The sequence below is a fragment of the Aspergillus ochraceoroseus genome, assembly GCF_002846915.1.
Source record: "Aspergillus ochraceoroseus IBT 24754 chromosome Unknown P175scaffold_1, whole genome shotgun sequence".
NCBI lineage: Eukaryota > Fungi > Ascomycota > Eurotiomycetes > Eurotiales > Aspergillaceae > Aspergillus > Aspergillus ochraceoroseus.
The window spans coordinates 4,719,976-4,736,511 of record NW_024468476.1 but is presented as its reverse complement, the minus strand read 5'-3'; the positions used below and the strand labels follow the sequence as shown (position 1 = coordinate 4,736,511).

The window sequence follows — 16,536 nt, the reverse complement described above, 5'->3', positions numbered from 1 at the left end:
ACGAAACAGTGCGTTTCAAAAGTACAAGGATCTACTCTGGAAAGACAAAAAAAAAATCAAGATCATCATATCATAGTAGGGCACGAGGCTCATTGCTAGATCTAGCTTAATGCGCATACTCTCCGTATATCCTTTAATTTCACAACCCTAACACAATGAAGGTAGTAAAACCATGGCTGTTTGGGTTATCAGATTTTGTCAGCACAATGTCAGCAACTTAGCAGCTGTGAAGTGGGCTCTTGGACTTCTTTTTAGTAAACTGGGGCCCAGAATCAGGACTTTTTGGGAAGATTTCGGCAGATTGGTATGTTTTTGAAGCCTGGAGGAACCCACAGTCCTGAAGAAATCAGTTTTCATGGCCACTGACTATTCTTTCTACCATAGGACCTAGGTACGTAATTCCGGGAGTCCGGATATCCTTGCTCTACATAGTTAGGGAGATTCTAGAATAACAACTCAGGGTTAATTGGCTGGTTTCGGTCCATTGCGGTAATTTCCCAGACTGGGCCTGTGTGCCCGGAAGTATGCTGGATATCTCTATGTAAAGTAAGGAATTATAGACGGTGCAAGTGTAAGAAAGTCCTAGGTATAAACCAGTGAATTGATCTGGTAGTATAGTCGTTCATCCCACTTGGCCCTCACTATACATACTTGCGTAGGTAAACATCGAAAAAGAATAGTATAGTTATAGTGAGTGGGAAGAAGAGCGGATCTTGTCCGCTAATGACATATGCTGCCCCATCAAGGCTCCTCTCTGTTAGAAATTGATTTACAATGGGTTTGTAAGCTATGTTGAAGCTTTGCAGGTTGCATGTTTGGAAGTATTCCGGGTTGCATTGAATGAAAAGTATTGACCAGACCTGTTAAAAAGGCCCATCTCTCTTGAGCATGGAACCGGAATTATCTCAGGACATGCTCGATACACTTCTATCTTCCCTCCATTCCTTCTGTTCATGATGCGAACATCCTTTGCTCATGGCCTCCTGGCCTCCAGCTGGGCCTCAATTGCTCTGGCACATGGTGCTCATACTACCCAAGATCATGGCAAGGAATACGATTACATCGTGGTTGGTGGTGGTCCATCCGGTATCATCACTGCCGAAAGGCTGGCTGAAGCCAAGAAGTCCGTCCTGTTGCTTGAGCGAGGTACCGGCCCTACAGTGGCCACGGGGTCCAACGACACACTTTCATGGAATAACACCCTGACCGAGATTGATCTTCCCGGCTTGTCGTTTGATATTGGCAACCTGGATGTATGGAACGACTATATGTGCACCGACACGGGGGGCACGGCAGCCTGTGTGCTCGGTGGCGGAGTGACCGTTAACTACATGGTGTTTGTACACCCGCCAGCGCACGATTTCGACGACAGGTGGCCCAAGGGCTGGAAATGGCGCGATGTCGAGTCCGCCGCGGACCGCCTGTACAGCCGGAACCCCGGCAGCCTGTTGCCCTCTGCTGATGGAAAGCGCTACGACCAGGGCGTGTATACTCTCCTGTCCGGGTTCTTCTCGAAACTCGGCTGGTCATCGGTTGACATGAGTGCGCAACCCAACGAGAAGCATCAGGTCTACAGCCACCCAGCGTGGAACATCAAGGATCAGAAACGTGCTGGTCCCATCCGCACTTATCTTCCACTGGCAGAGGCGCACGACAATTTCTCGATTCGCTTGGGAACCAAGGTGACCCGACTTGTGCGTGACGGCCGTCGGGTGGTGGGCGTCGAAGCCCAGACTGGCGGAGGTCAAACCGAGAGGATCCGTCTTGCGCCAAAGGGCCGTGTGATCCTGGCCGCCGGTGCTCTCTCCACTCCCCGCATCCTCTTCAACTCTGGAATTGGCCCAGCATCTCAGATTGAAACGGCGAACAAGAGCGGCATTGCCGTTCCGCCCAGACACGAGTGGATTAACCTCCCCGTCGGTGTGGGCGTGAAGGACCACCCCATCTTCTCCATCATCGTGAAAACCAACGGTACTTTTGCTCCCTTAGACGGACCAGCGATCTTGAACGGCAGCGCGGGGGATGAAATCCAGGCTTACGAGGACGAGAGCTCGGGAGTCTTGACTCAGGGCAAGCACCGGATGATCTTCTTCACATCCAACGTGGCCAGCGACAACCAAACCCGATACTATCAGGGATCGTGTGCCCCTACCGCGGACGGCGTCGTCACAATCACCAGTTACATGACCCACGGTCTCACCTCCAGTGGAGTTCTGGGCCTCGATGCGAACCAGAACACCGTTATGGAGCAATCGCCTTACCTGCAGACCGCGGGAGACCAGGAAGCCGCAGAGATGTTCATCAACCAGATGATCAGTGATATCACCGCCCCTGGCACTGGGCTTGAACTTCACACGTATACCAACACCTCTGCTATCATCGGCTCCTTAACCGGCGGTGTGCACTATACGTCTACTACGAAGATGGGGCTTGACGACGGCCGGTTCAACGGTACCGCAGTGGTTGATACTGATGCTAAAGTTTACGGCATGGATAACCTGGTGGGTTTTAATCTTCTGCTTCTTCTTCTTCTTTCTCGAATATTATCTCACGTTTTGCGGATTTAGTTTATTGTTGATGGTGGTATCCACCCGGATCTCCCTACTGGCAACATTCAGGCTACAGTCATGGTTGTTGCCGAAGCTGCTGTCCACAGGATCCTGGCTACGAAATAGACCTGTTTGAGCTAACAACATAGATAGACAGATAGATACAGTTTTATGATTTCTTTAGATTAAATAGACGCTTCAGAACGGGTTTCCCTGTAGGTACGGAGTAGTTGACAATACTGTAGGTAAATCTGCCCTATCGCGAACAATGACGAAAAAAAAAAGGATAATAAATTAAATATAGGAAAATGCAATCCAAACCACCAATAGTAAGCGATACAAGCTGGAAAAAAAACAAAAACAACAAGCTGGTCAGCCTCTAGACTGACGTATTCTAGCCTTCGGGACGGCTGGACACCACACATCATCATCTTATTCTTCACCGCACTGTTCTCGGGGAAGGGATCTGTTCTCTTGGTTTCCCTGTAAGGGTTGGTAGCCTTTGGATATCTTTCCCTTGTAGGACGTTGGGCAGAACTATCTGGAGGCAAAAAGAAACCATATTGGCCCTGGAACCAAGTATGAATGCAAAAGCAAGAAAAATATCACGGATGATCATCAGGCAGCATGCTGTATTTAAACCAGCTTGAGCCACACATTCTCGTTTCCCAGTTCCTTTTTTTGTTGCATGTCAGACAGGTCTCCCCATACTGCTTAGGACCCAGGTACGGACTACTTCAATAACCTCTCTGAAAAAGAAGAAAATCCACCTCCTTCATTATGCCTGTCATCTCACGTTTACTCTCCATTGTCTTTCGCGTCGCGGAGATCGCTTTTGCTGCGGTACCTGGCCCTCTCTCATTTCGCTTCCTTTCCCCCCTAAACAATGGAGGGAAAAAAAAAACTAACTTGGCTAGGTGGTTGCTGGTATTATCGGTTACTTCCTCCACCAATATGACAAGGTCGATGCTTGGCCCCAGGCTCGATGGATCTATACTGAAGTAGTCGCCGGAGTATCTATCCTACTGGGTTTCATCTGGTTGATCCCCTTTGCATCGGGGTTCTTCTCCTGGCCACGTAGGGTCCTCACGTCCCCAACATGCTTCGATCCCTATTAATGGATTTCTCTCCAGTGGACGTGATCATTTCCTTCGCTTGGTTCGCCAGTTTCGGAATCCTCGTCGATGCCATCCATAAGCTTGACTGCGGGAGCATTTGGTATTGGGGGTCTATCACCGACAACACCTACTGTGGTCGATGGAAGGCCGCTGAGGCATTCAGCTTCCTGTCTGCGATTGTCTGGCTTGTCTCGGCGCTTCTGGTATGTTCCTTTTGGATCTTGGGAGACTTGTGGGCTTGACGACTGACGGGGGGTTCTAGGGAATCTGGTTCACCATTCGTGTTCGGGGCACCACCAGCGACAGAATGTAAGTCTTAGATACCATATGTATATATATATATATGGCTATCGGGTGCTAACATTCCTGTGTTATAGCGGCCGTCATTCTCGATCTCGTGTCTAATTACCTACCCCCCTACACGTTCGCATATACCCGAAAGCCAGCCTGTATTTTGGGTCGCGACTCCTGTGGTTTTGACACGGGTTGGAATTCCCTCTCTACTCCCAAGAAATTGACACGAACAATGACTTGATGATTTACTTGACCTCACCCAGATACCCATCGTTGTCGCGATTGATAATAGTCTTTCCTTGAAATCGAAGTATATTTGAAGTATAATAATACAACCCCTCAGCTATCAAGATCAAGATCAAATACAATAGATCAATTAATTTGGCTGCTTGCTTCCCTTCTGTTTATTCAGTCCGAGAAGGAAGACAAAATGAGGTTGTAGAAGTAGTATCGCGATGACTAACTCGGGCGTTTGTTTGACTTCAGAGACCAACAAATAACGCGAACTCTTCTTCCATCCATCCAAAGGGGTTTCAACAATGCGATCGCAGCAGGAACCGGGAGAATGGTCAAGCTCATCTTCCTTCGAAAAGGTTCCGCGGCAACCGGAGGAATATTTGCTCAAGGCTCGAGATGAATTCGATTCAAGCGCCAGCGCCAGCCAAATTATAGCCACAGCAGCAGCGCGCGACAGTTTTGACCCCGCGGCAGGCGACGGCGATCAGAGTACAAGTGAACCGCTACTCCCGACATCGAATTTCGATCGTCCTCATGTCAAGGTGTCCAAGCGATTCTCCTGCAGTGTTTCCGGCGTCCGAGACTGGATCCGTAAGCCATCGTCGCCACAGAAGTATCGTATCAACCCCTGGCTGGCCCATGGGCAAACTGCACCTGGTCGTCTCATCGAGCGATACTTTCCTAGCACACAAGCCAAAGTCTGCCTTCTTCTAGGCGTCCTTGGGGTCTGGGGTCTTGTGTTTATTTCGGTTTTGCATGCCAGCGTCACTGGCCAGGAGATTCCGGGTCATGGAACCCCCGTCAAACTATCCTGCTGGAGCAGACTCTGGTACGATCTTTAAAGTTCAGGTCCGAAATCTTGAGGCTAACTTATCACATTGTTTCCAGGCACAATGCGACTGACTGTGGCATCAATGGCGATTACTGTCGACCATTTGATGAGAAGACATTTGCGTTTCGTTGTCCAGCCGGTTGCGCATCCTTCACAGTGCTTGAGCCATATTTCATAGGCCCGCAGGAGATCAATTATCACAGCCTTGTTATCGGAGGCGCTTCTGACGATGGCAAGAAACCTGGAGTATATCGCGGCGATTCCACCATCTGTCAAGCCGCAATCCATGCCGGACTTCTCCAGGACCAGAAAGGTGGCTGTGGCGTACTTCGTCGAACCGGCGAGCACGCGAATTTCCCAGCGGTAGAGAGAAACGGCATCGCCAGCCTCGCTTTCCCATCCTACTTCCCTCTCTCCTTCACCTTCGACACGGGAGACTCCCCCGCAGACGGCAACGGCCTCCAATGCCAGGACCCCCGCTGGCCACTATTCACCTTCTCGCTCATCGTATCCGCCATGCTCTCTCTAGTCATCACCTCCCCAGCCGCATTCTTCGCCTCCGTCTTCTTCATAGTCTACTTCCAAGTCGCCCTCTCCTCCGACCCCCCTTACTCCCCAGACTACTATGAAATCGTCTCTATCGCGCTGGGCCGCTTCCTGCCCTGCGCCTTTGTCGGCTTCGCCCTCTACTACTTCTGCATCCGGCACACGCTCACAGACCTCGACGCCCACTGGGACAAAACCTGTCTGTGGCTCGGCCCCTGCTGGGTCGGCGCTCTCAATACAGACACCTTCGACAAAATCCCCATCTCGCGCCTCACCCCGCACGACATCCAACAGCAACCAGGCGCCATCCCCGCCCTAATCACCATCGTCCTCCTCCTCCTCGCCATAGTCACAGGCCAAGTCTTCGCCTTCCGCAACGAAGGCCGCCTCCCCCAAATCCTCCTCATCTACGCCGTCCTGGGCTGCGGCGTCCTCGCCCTCCTCGTCGTCCCACACATGAACCTCCGAATCCACCATTACATCTTCAGCCTCCTCTTCCTCCCAGGGACCACTCTCCAAACCCGCCCGAGCCTCATCTATCAGGGCCTCCTGGTAGGCTTATTCATCAACGGCATCGCCCGCTGGGGGTTCGACAGTATTCTCCAGACCGCGGCGGCGCTCCTCAACGACGCCCAGCTAGGAAGCACGCTCCTCCCGGACTTCTTCACCAACACCGCCCCCGGCGTCCCCGACATCCTCTCGTCCAATCTCATTGCGTTCGCTTTCCCCACGTTGCCCCCGGAAGTGGACGGATTGAGCGTGCTCGTGAACGACGTGGAGCGGTTCCATGCCTTCAAATCGGCCGCGGATGGGTCAGTCGGCGTGTTTAATTGGTCCAGAGCGGTCCGGGGGGAACCGGAGTATTTTCGCTTCGGGTACATGAAGCTGAATGCCCTGGGGGGGTTTTGGTACGAGGATTTTACGAACCCTGTTACGTGGGAGGTCGATGGGGGGTGGAATCGTACGGAGTCGGCGAGCAAGTATTTCGCTAGCTAGTTACATACTACGAGGATATCTTATCTTATATATCATATTATACATTATATTACTCCAGGACTCCGTATTACAAGGTTAAACGGGTGTATCTATATTCCATCAGATGATATCAATCGGGTGATTTCTCATTTCTTATGTATGTATGTATGTATGTATGTATGTATGCTTGAGATAATTACAAGGGGTTGGGTTGGTTGGTGGGCTTTCTCTCCATACCTTAGGTAGATAGATTCACAATTTCACATGTCCGTCCATGCCTGTAGATGAGAAGCAAGGTAGGTAGGAAGAAGTAGCAGCAGTAGCAGAAACCCAAGCTCCAAACGCCATGCCATTCAAAAAAAAAAAAAAAAAAAAAAGGCCGAGACTGAAAAAGGAAGGAGGGGGTTGAGAAAGATCTTTTTCTCTTTTTCTCTTTATTTTTTGTTGTGGTCAGAGCACTGTACCTGCACAATGTTCTGCTGTCCACCGTCCTGGATAACAAGAGCAGTCAGCTTTCCGCCCTTGACGCAGCCGGAATCTAAGCCCTTGGTATATGTTTTCAGCGAGAGGGAGTTTTTGGCGTCGTGTCCGTAGAGAACAGTCATCATCACGCCTGATCCAGCGTCTGATGCGCCATCTTTAAGGGTTGAGGATAAAAGGGATTGGTGTTTATTAAAGAGCTAGCACATATAGGACGTTAGCGTTGAGTGGTGCTTGCTTCATGGGAATTGACGACTAAATAATAGCCAAAAAAAAAAAAAAAAGGAACCAGACTCACTTTGCTCCATTTCATGCCATCGTGCGATGCGCTAGGAACATGCGTGTCCAAGTCGATGGTGCGCATGTTCATCACACTGTATGGATCTTGCTTTTCCAGATCAACTCCGGGTATAAGACCCGCATGGACGACGACGACCTGTCCCATGCCTGTGATTTGTCCAACGTTTAAAATAATAGGACAAGCGTCGAGCCACTTTGCCTGCTCGTCGGTGAGCCGGCGCGCGAGCTCGCGCTCCTTGCGATTTTGGTTTAGTAGTGGATCGGTTTCGATCCTGGAATTATTGGTAAGTGGGTTGGATGGGTCCATCTCATGGCGCAGGAGAAGCACTCGGTCTTCGTGGTTGCCGCGTACACACGAAGCAGAGTATTTTCGAGCAAGGTCGACAACACCGGGGCTATCGGGGCCTTTGTTGATCAGGTCGCCGGTGAAGATCAGATGGTCGTGGTCTTTATCAAAGGATACTTCTTCCAGTAATCTTTCCACTGTATAACGACCGCTCGAAAAAAAAAAAAAAAAAGGTAATATTAGCTGTCAGTTCAGTGGTAGGGCGGGCGATATATGAGTAGAGGATACGCACACTCCATCTTACAACCATGAACATCGCCCACAACAACCAATCTTCGGTGATTCGGTTCGCCAGCTTGGGGTGTCTTCGCCGCCGGTAACAGCTTAGGGTCCAACGACCCCAACTGAATCACATCCGTCAACTCAGGCAAAGAATTGCTACCAAACCAGCCCACCCAGCCCTTCTCATGCGGGTCTAGAGACTTCAGGAGCGCCGTTTGCTCCTCCAATCGTGGAGACAGCACAAAATGCCATCCTATCCAGCATGAAAGCAGCAACCCAAAATATACAACAGCGTATCGTCGAAATCGCGGAGCAGTGACGATCGATCCAACGATTTGCACCCATCGCGGTGCCTCGGTCCGATCCGACGCAGGGGAGAGATGTGAATACTTCGGGTTGGTTTGCCATTCGTTGCGCACAAAGTGGATGAGGGGATGAGTGTGCTTGGTCATCCGGGAGGAGGAAGAGGAATAGTATAGGCCATCGTCGGAGATATCGTCGGCAAAGTCCAAGGTCTGGCGATCTGGATTGCTGTACAGATTGGGGGGGCTCATTGTGAACCGGTCGTGTGAATGACTTTTGTGCGGGCGGGGGTGAGATTCACCACCACCACCACTTGGGACCCCAGCGACGTTTTCCGGAGACAGATTGGGGAGAGAGTGTGCGTTCGATCAGCGTCGGTCGGTGCCCATGAGTTGAGATGAAGGATGAAAAAGGATGTGGGACCGGGTCGAGCGGGCAATATAATACGAGAAAGAAGATTCTGTTGACCCGCCTGAGTCTGAAAAAGGAGAACTTGACTCCTCCGTTGGCGCTCTTCACCTGCCAGAATAATTTAACCACTGTATCCTCTGTCTAGGAATTGCACTGGATAACTGCGAGCAGTAAGTCTTGTATCTGGCACTTGATGGGAAGGCGATATTGAGGCTCATGAGGTATATACGTCATCTTATCGCCTCTTTTTCGTGGCCTCGGGGAATTTGACCGAAATCTAAAACGTTGATTTTTAAGAAGCTGGGATAGAAACTTTTGATGTTACTGTACATACAAGAAATACCCATTATCTATATTGCTCATAAAATTCCACCTCCTTCCTACGCTCCTTCACCTTCTGGAGAACTTCCTCACTGTAGAGCTCTTCGGGGTTCTTGCCTCCAATGAGGACTTCCTTCTCATGACGAGTAGCCTCCTCTTTGGTCATTAATACAAGGTCTTGAAGCTTGAGTGGGATGAAGATTTGGCCCTGCTTCTCCCACTCTGGATCGGGCATGAACCCTTGCGGAGGGCGTGCCCAAGGAACAAGGGCAATCCGGCCAGGCAGACCACTCACGACACTCTTGCCTCGCCAGATCTCGTCCACGAGATAGCTCACATCGTCCTTGGTGATCGGTATGCGGATCCCAATGAGATGCTTGCCAGCCTGGGCCTTAGCAAGGCGTTCGTACGACACAAGAAGGGCTGCCTGAATGGAGTCATAGATCTTATCTTTACCCTTGACGCCTACGCTGTAATCGATCGGATAACCCGAGATGTCACAAATGACGTGATTGGCCAGGGTATAGCCAAATACAGCTGGCATGGTTCCAAGAACAGGGAGAATTCGCGCACGGAAGTCTGGCAGCACTCCTAGTTCGTCCACCTGGCCTTTCGAAAACTCCTCTTCTGCTAAGGGAAGGAGAGTGGCTTTTCCAGGCCCCGGCTTTTCGGTCGAGAACACTACCGGGATACCAGAGTGCACGCCCAGGACTTTCAGCCGACGTCGAGTGCTCCGGGAGAGTCGATCATCTGTACTGACCGAAATATCCCCAATCATAACCCGGGTGGGATCCGATTTGCAGCCGGCGCCCATGGAAGAGATCACGGGAATGGAGTGTGTATGGCAGTAGTGGAGCAGCTCGACTTTAGAAGTGATGTTATCGATGCAATCAAGCACGTAGTCGGGCTTCCGCCCTTGATCCGAACCGTCTAAAGACCATGGTGCCAACAAATCGTCCGCCACCGATCCGCCAAAGAGCTCGTTCCGGCAATCAAACTGAATCCACGGTGCGATCTGCTGTAGTCTCCTGCGAATAGTATGCACCTTGGGGGTTCCCACGTCGGCTAGTGTAGCAAGAGCATGTCGGTTCAAGGACGACAATGTAACTTGGTCGAAATCAATCAAGCGGATCTTGCCCACGCCAGATCGAGCCAGGGAGGCGACAGCGTGCGACCCAACACCTCCGCACCCGACTACAATTATAAACGATCCCCGGAGTTTCGCAAGGCCCTCATCGGTCAGGAAAACGCGGTTCCGGGCGAGTTGCTCGAGGATAAGCTCGTCATCGTAATCTCCCTCTTGTGCTCTGCGTGCAAGGGCTGCGCTGCGCTCGTCTTCCTTCGTCCAGTGCGGGCCTGAGGATGCGGTGCCGTATTCTGTGAGCTTCATTCAGAATTAGCTAGCCGGTCTTGGGGACTGTGGGATTAGCATTTTGGTACCATTTCCGCATGATGTCGTTGATTGAGGTCTGGAATGGAAGCTTTCAGTTCTTTCACAGCCTCCCGTCGTTTAAATTTTTGGTATCCCAGTATCACGCCCGCAACTGCGGCGCCTGAAAGCACAGCCGTTGCAGCAAGCTGGGCCTGGTGGGAATTACCCGGTCGCTGGATCCAAGACGCCATCTTTGCAAGTATTGTCTATATCGTCCTCGAACTCTTCTTTTCAAAGTAATTAATCGCACGGGTAGACGTTGATCACTTAGTTTAGTTCCTACATATCCAAGGACGGTTAGAATCATACAATCGCGACGGAAAAAAAGAGCAAAATAAAAATGGGTCTGGATTTCCATTCAATCAAAGACGTACCATTTCATACAGTAAATATACACAAGTCTCAAGCAGCCATCAACCGTGAGTTGGAGTGCGGAGATTCTTTGCGCAGCTCCCACAAAACCAGTTACGCCATAGATGGTCACGTGTATTTAAGTCAATTTGTGCACCGGCCGCGAACATCTTCAACTCACCCCTTTAATCACCGAGTGGTAAGTACAATTATTCCTACGAGCAGTGTCTTAACTAGGAAGCTCTGAGATTGTTGAGCTTTCCGCTAATTAAGGTACATCTAGGTTTGCAACAAACCCCCTCCTAATCCCAATGACGATATCCCTCACTTGAGCTTCTCATGACACCTTGGATGAATTGAATGATTCAGGCAATGGACATCATCCTTCGCGAGCGATATGGCAACCGAATGGAAGATGGCATTCTGCACAAGAGTGGGTGATTGAGATTGAACAGAGATCTAAGGGATTGGCCGAAATCGCTCAGTTCTTGTTCTATTTTGGTTATGGTCTGGCTGTGCAAAAATCTGTGCAGCTTCCCTCGTCTCACAAGGCACAATTTCAGGAAGGTCGTGATAGGCATACAGAAATATCATGTGGTATTTGGTCATAATTTAAGTGTTTTTTTGCTAATGGGGTTTGGTTCGGTTGAGATATATACCTTTGCGCATGTTTGTTGATGTTAACTGTGGCCCTAGATTATTATGATGCTCGAACACTCGAAATGCGAGCCCTCATTTCTTATTTGACAGGAATAAATGAAGACTTATATAATCTTTCTGGTGACCGTTTTGTATTCTACTTGTTTTATTTGCACTTACATAGCTGTTGATCAGAGCTGCCCGGTGACGAGTGTGTACCAAAAGCCAAAGTTGTATGATATCCGGCCTCAACGTGTGTTTACGCATGATTTACTATTGCCTGGAAATCAGTGAGAACCTGAGAGCTAATCTGAGGGCAGTTTATGATCTACAGCATATGTGTTAGATAGCTTAGACTAAGGAATTGATCGTACCACTAGCCATTAAAGAGCACAGTGATAGTTTCAAGCCACGGTAACCTACAGTAGTATTCAGATAACAGTGAAAGGTTGAGAGAATGAGTTATCCAAGGTTGACTTGGTTGACCTGAGTCATGCAGAGAGGTAACAGACCGTTGCACTGAGGTTTGATCTGGACAGGGCCGGTGGACAGGCAGCGTTCGCGGGAACTCCACGCGATTAGAAACAGCTAACGATTTTCTGACCAAGTGCTGCTGTGTCTTTCATGAGTATTGTGCATATACTAAATACTGCTGCCACTTATTTTCCCCCAAGGATGGGGTTGTAGGTGGCTCGATTTCACTCTCTCGCGCTTAGTGTGCTGCTCGCGTACCCCGAGTTCCAGACGAAATGGAAGGGTCTAAATCAACGTCTTGATGCAGAATTAAATAATATATGAAAGTCCCCCTCAAACACCCGTGGTATGACCCGTACACCGTGCTGAGTTCTACGCGCGCCGGCGGTTCGGAAGAACTATGGCCCGCAGGGCCATCTTTTCCGTACTATAGAACCTGGGGATGTTGGTTAACCTGTTAGTTATAGAGATTCCTATATTATCTACTTTTATAAGCTATTACTATGCTAATACCTACTTAAATGCCTGCTAATACCTGCTTTAATACCTTCTTTAATGCCTGCTTTGATGCCTGCTTTGATGCCTGCTTTGATGCCTGCTTTGATGCCTGCTTTGATGCCTGCTAATACCTACTTTAATACTTGCTTTAATACCTGCTTGAATACCTACTTAAATGCCTACTTGAATGCCTACTTACTTTTCCGTGCTATAGAACCTGGAGATGTTAGTTAACCTGTTAGCTATGGACATTCCTATATCTACTTTTATAAGCTATTACCATGCTAATACTTACTTGAATGCCTACTTGAATGCCTACTTAAATAACTACTTGAATGACTACTTGAATGCCTGCTCATACTTGCTTTAATGCCTACTTGAATGCCTACTTAAATGCCTGCTTTAATACATCCTTTAATACCTACTTTGATGCCTGCTAATACCTCCTTTAATATCTACTTTAATGCCTATTTTAATTCTAACTTCCATACTTACATTAATATAGTAGCTATCATACTATAATTAAGGCTATACTATTAGTTTGCCATATGCCCCAACAAGCCGCCGAGCGTAGTGAGGATTTAAGGCTAGTATGGTTATAATGAAACGGGCGATCTTTTCTGGGCGTGGAGATTAGACGTCGGTTGTCCCTGGGGAACAACCCGACTGCAGGCTGCATCCCAGAGAGGAGACACAGAGGAGGGAATGTCGTTACGATTGGACAGGAGAGGTATGCACGTTCCGTGGATTTCTAACCCAGGCGAAACCATGACGCGGCTTACACCAAAACAATTTATCCAGCATGAATCGGAGGCAGGGAATAATGAGCTAAGCGGGAGCTAATAGTTCACAATGGAAGTAGGTCAGTAAGTAGGAACTAATCATAATCTAGACTTGGGAGATCACCGGTGGGAACTGTAACGCTCAGTTGATACAACGAGGGAGATGGGCCGAAAACGGCGGCTGCGCGGATCAACAGAAGACACAAGATACAACCTTGGGCGGGGACAGTAGAACCATCAATGGACAGTCGTTATCAAGCCCTAGCTAGTATTGAAGAAATGGAGAGGGAGAGAAGGTGGGAAATCCATGTTTCCAACGGGGTTAATCTTGACCCATTGCGGATGGACGGGGGAGCCTGTGAAGGTGAGAAGTTACACCACCACACAAAAGAGATGGCATTTTATATAAGAGCTAAGAGCCTCCAATTTGTATTCCAAATTTTCTTTTTATTTCTTTGCTATACTGATTTCCTGGTGGGCGTTGTCATTATCATCAACCATCCACGCGGCATCTGACGACGACCACGGGCCACTTTGGGGCCACCAAACACAAGACTGACGAATTTCTTCTGAATCGCTCAATTTCCCCTTTCTTCCCAGGCTCACTTTTTTTTTTAATTGCATGCTGCAAGACAGCGTTCCTGTTCATATTCTTTCCCTTCTGTTGCTGGTCAATTGAACGTCTCTGCTGTTTTTTTTTTCTGATTGTCATCAAAGACAGTCTGACCTCATTCTGCGCGCAACGTCTGGAAGGCCTCGCCGCTACCTAGCTTCCTCACTTTGTTCATTCTTATTTCTTCTTCTTCTCATACCAAGGCAGACATGTGCGACGCTCAAACCTCCCTCAGGTGAACGAAATCCGAAACACTTTTGCGGCTTCTCGCAGTCCCCAAGACTAGGACCGTAACCGACTATTGATCGCGGAGTGGGTTAGAATCAAGACCCATTGCCAGGTGTCACTTCGCCAGTCTTGCAGTACTTCTATCGCTATTTCTCAGCAATGCTCACTTTCCGAAAGGCGCTCATTGTAGCCGCCATTTTAATATCCCTTATACTCTTCCTACGATCCACCCATCCCGCTTCCTCCCAGCCTTCCTCGCCGCTGGACGCAGCAGCCTACGACCCGAATCCGAATGAGATCATAAACGAGCACTCCGGTCAAGAGACGGACGCTGCACAACAACCACTGAGGCCTCCGGAACCACCACTCTCTGCGCCCTTACGCGAACGCTTGCACTATCATTTCCCTTATAACTTGGAGGGCAAGTTTCCTGCGTATATTTGGCAGACATGGAAATATGCTCCGGCTTCCATTTGGTTCAGTGAAGACCTGCGGGGTCCAGAGGCAAGCTGGTCTGAGCTTCACCCTAGTTTCGTCCACCAGGTGGTCCCAGATGATACTCAATATCATTTGGTAAAGTATCTTTATGGCTCCATCCCCGAGGTGTTTGAAGCGTTCGACTCGCTACCCCTTCCTGTATTAAAGGCCGACTTTTTCAGATATCTGGTGCTACTTGCGCGGGGCGGGATATACAGTGATATCGATACAACCGCATTGAAACCAGCTAGCGACTGGCTGCCGTCAAGCCTCGACCCGGCGAGCGTGGGATTTGTGGTCGGGATTGAGGCCGATCCTGATCGCCCTGATTGGCATGACTGGTATTCCCGTCGGATTCAGTTCTGCCAGTGGACTATTCAATCCAAACCCGGGCATCCAATCTTGGTGGACATCGTGGCGTTCATCACAGAGGAAGCGCTGCGCATGAAGAAGGAGCATATTCTTAAAAAGGGTAAAATGGATAGGACTATTGTTGAGTTCACGGGACCAGCCGCGTGGACTGATACTATCTTCCGATATTTCAATGACCCCGAGTACTTCGATATCGACCCTGAATCCACGCGCAACATTACTTACGAAGACTTCACAAATCAAGATGGTTACCAGAAAGTTGGCGACGTTGTGGTTCTGCCTATTACCAGCTTTAGTCCCGGTGTTAATCAAATGGGAGCAAAAGACGTTGATGACCCAATGGCGTTTGTCAAACACAGCTTTGGAGGTAAGGATTTACTGATCTCAAATTTCCTTAAGGCTCTAGCTGACGATTTCTCAAGGAACATGGAAAACCGACCCGTCTCTATAACAAACAGATTTGCAACCCATGGTAAAATTCAGGCGCCAATCTAAACTACCAGCAACAGAAGTTATCCGCATTTACTTGCATTCAGTGGGTCATCCAAGCCAAATAGCTGCATCACCATAGAATACTAGGCGCGCACGGCAGACCACAACTCACCCGGTTTTTTTTTCAATCGCTAAATACCGGGGCCCCCCAATTCCATGCCGCGTCGCTGTTGACGGGTGAGCATTCACACTTGGGCAATCAATGGAATTCCAGACTTCAAAACGGCATCAGGAATCGCCCCAAGTCCGCCTCATTAGTGGGCAGGACGTTTGCCCGCTATAGATGCACCCGTTAACAAAACCAATCCCCGCTTCTTTTCCTGCTCCTTTATAGCACCTGAAGCTTGGTTCTTGCAAAAGCCATTGCTGCCTCCTGGTCATGCATCATGTCCTCTCCTGTTACATATACTCAACCCTACCTATGTACATGTTTTTTTTTTTTTTTTCCAACTTACCAAAGCTAGAGGGCAGTCTGGTGGTATCTGTACCCGGTGAGGCGATTAATCCCTAAATTGATGAGCCTCTCCATTGTGCAGGGGATACAAATCCACCCTGTTGTTCACCATCACTTAGACCCAAAAATGAAACACTCGAGTACGTATAACGTATACTACAGTTGTAAGTTATAGTGCTGCACGAGTTAGAATAGTAACGTAACTAGTGATATCTTAGAAACTTAAGACTGATCGCGAAAAAAAAAAAAAAACAAAATCCCTATATATATTAGAACTCAGCACGGTGTACGGGTCATACCCCGGGTGTTTGAGGGGGACTTTCATATATTATTTAATTCATATAATTTTGGTGTTCATGGTCGATTGCACTAGTTAGTATCCAAGCCAGGCTTTACATATCAGGAGAAAAGCCATACTCAGATAGACTACTACTAGTACGACGTTTCGCAAGTCTGTCATGGTAGTTATTCATAAGATACAGAAGGAGAGAGAGGGGTACTAGAAGGTTTACAATACCATTCACTGCTTATCGCTCACATATAATCATCCTCGCAGAAATCAAAATCATCAAAGATCCAATTCTCTTCGATCCTCATTCTCTCTTCTGCCGTTTCAGCCGCGTCGAGGGTATTTTTTTCTTCAATATTTGTTCGCGGGTCGTGGCTCCCTCGTACTGATCTATAGGTACCCAACCCTCATGCCCGACTCCAACGAGATCTCTCAAGCATTCATCTGACTCGGCATCTGAGTATATGAGTGGACAAGGGGGATGTATTACCACCATTAATA

At 48.8% G+C, this 16,536-nt stretch overlaps 6 protein-coding genes across 6 annotated transcripts; 4 read left to right on the top strand and 2 right to left on the bottom strand.

The window, feature by feature from the left end:
* The first annotated feature begins 927 nt into the window (after nt 1–927).
* Nucleotides 928–2,694, top strand: P175DRAFT_0554501 (putative cellobiose dehydrogenase). Its single transcript, XM_040900562.1, has 2 exons — nt 928–2,501; nt 2,568–2,694. Exons 1-2 carry the CDS (start codon nt 954–956, stop codon nt 2,673–2,675), a joined length of 1,656 nt encoding a protein of 551 aa, XP_040756645.1. The 5' UTR covers nt 928–953; the 3' UTR covers nt 2,676–2,694.
* A 635-nt stretch (nt 2,695–3,329) lies between these two features.
* Nucleotides 3,330–6,572, top strand: P175DRAFT_0506743 (uncharacterized protein; the record flags this gene model as incomplete). The annotated part of the gene is made up of 7 exons (XM_040898221.1): nt 3,330–3,392; nt 3,467–3,626; nt 3,683–3,870; nt 3,930–3,976; nt 4,110–4,152; nt 4,516–5,027; nt 5,087–6,572. The coding sequence occupies 7 exons, from the start codon at nt 3,330–3,332 to the stop codon at nt 6,570–6,572; spliced, it is 2,499 nt and encodes an 832-aa protein (XP_040756644.1).
* A 334-nt stretch (nt 6,573–6,906) lies between these two features.
* Nucleotides 6,907–8,795, bottom strand: P175DRAFT_0498355 (putative serine/threonine-protein phosphatase). The gene is made up of 3 exons (XM_040896485.1): nt 7,910–8,795; nt 7,330–7,814; nt 6,907–7,231 (listed from the first exon to the last, which is right to left on the bottom strand). Exons 1-3 carry the CDS (start codon nt 8,451–8,453, stop codon nt 6,986–6,988), a joined length of 1,275 nt encoding a protein of 424 aa, XP_040756643.1. The 5' UTR covers nt 8,454–8,795; the 3' UTR covers nt 6,907–6,985.
* A 90-nt stretch (nt 8,796–8,885) lies between these two features.
* On the bottom strand, nt 8,886–10,786 carry P175DRAFT_0451800 (tRNA threonylcarbamoyladenosine dehydratase). Its single transcript, XM_040894500.1, has 3 exons — nt 10,741–10,786; nt 10,375–10,645; nt 8,886–10,318 (listed from the first exon to the last, which is right to left on the bottom strand). Exons 2-3 carry the CDS (start codon nt 10,555–10,557, stop codon nt 8,960–8,962), a joined length of 1,542 nt encoding a protein of 513 aa, XP_040756642.1. The 5' UTR covers nt 10,558–10,645; nt 10,741–10,786; the 3' UTR covers nt 8,886–8,959.
* A 1,537-nt stretch (nt 10,787–12,323) lies between these two features.
* P175DRAFT_0498353 (uncharacterized protein) lies at nt 12,324–12,716 on the top strand (the record flags this gene model as incomplete). Its single annotated transcript, XM_040896484.1, has 1 exon — nt 12,324–12,716. A coding segment is annotated over exon 1 (173 nt), but the record flags the coding sequence as incomplete, so codon positions are not given.
* Nucleotides 12,717–14,110: 1,394 nt separating this feature from the next.
* P175DRAFT_0528786 (glycosyltransferase family 32 protein) lies at nt 14,111–15,251 on the top strand (the record flags this gene model as incomplete). Its single annotated transcript, XM_040899639.1, has 2 exons — nt 14,111–15,167; nt 15,223–15,251. The coding sequence occupies 2 exons, from the start codon at nt 14,111–14,113 to the stop codon at nt 15,249–15,251; spliced, it is 1,086 nt and encodes a 361-aa protein (XP_040756640.1).
* Nucleotides 15,252–16,536: the final 1,285 nt, after the last annotated feature.

Bases quoted from the DNA above. Each gene is read 5' to 3' on its own strand.
- P175DRAFT_0554501 (XM_040900562.1), top strand. From the start codon at position 954: ATGATGCGAACATCCTTTGCTCATGGCCTCCTGGCCTCCAGCTGGGCC. The intron at 2,502-2,567 runs GTGGGTTTTAAT...TTGCGGATTTAG, and splicing joins TTTACGGCATGGATAACCTG to TTTATTGTTGATGGTGGTAT.
- P175DRAFT_0498355 (XM_040896485.1), bottom strand. From the start codon at position 8,453: ATGAGCCCCCCCAATCTGTACAGCAATCCAGATCGCCAGACCTTGGAC. The intron at 7,815-7,909 runs GTGCGTATCCTC...GTCGTTATACAG, and splicing joins TCATGGTTGTAAGATGGAGT to TGGAAAGATTACTGGAAGAA. The intron at 7,232-7,329 runs GTGAGTCTGGTT...TATATGTGCTAG, and splicing joins ATGGCATGAAATGGAGCAAA to CTCTTTAATAAACACCAATC.
- P175DRAFT_0451800 (XM_040894500.1), bottom strand. From the start codon at position 10,557: ATGGCGTCTTGGATCCAGCGACCGGGTAATTCCCACCAGGCCCAGCTT. The intron at 10,319-10,374 runs GTACCAAAATGC...TTCTGAATGAAG, and splicing joins AACGACATCATGCGGAAATG to CTCACAGAATACGGCACCGC.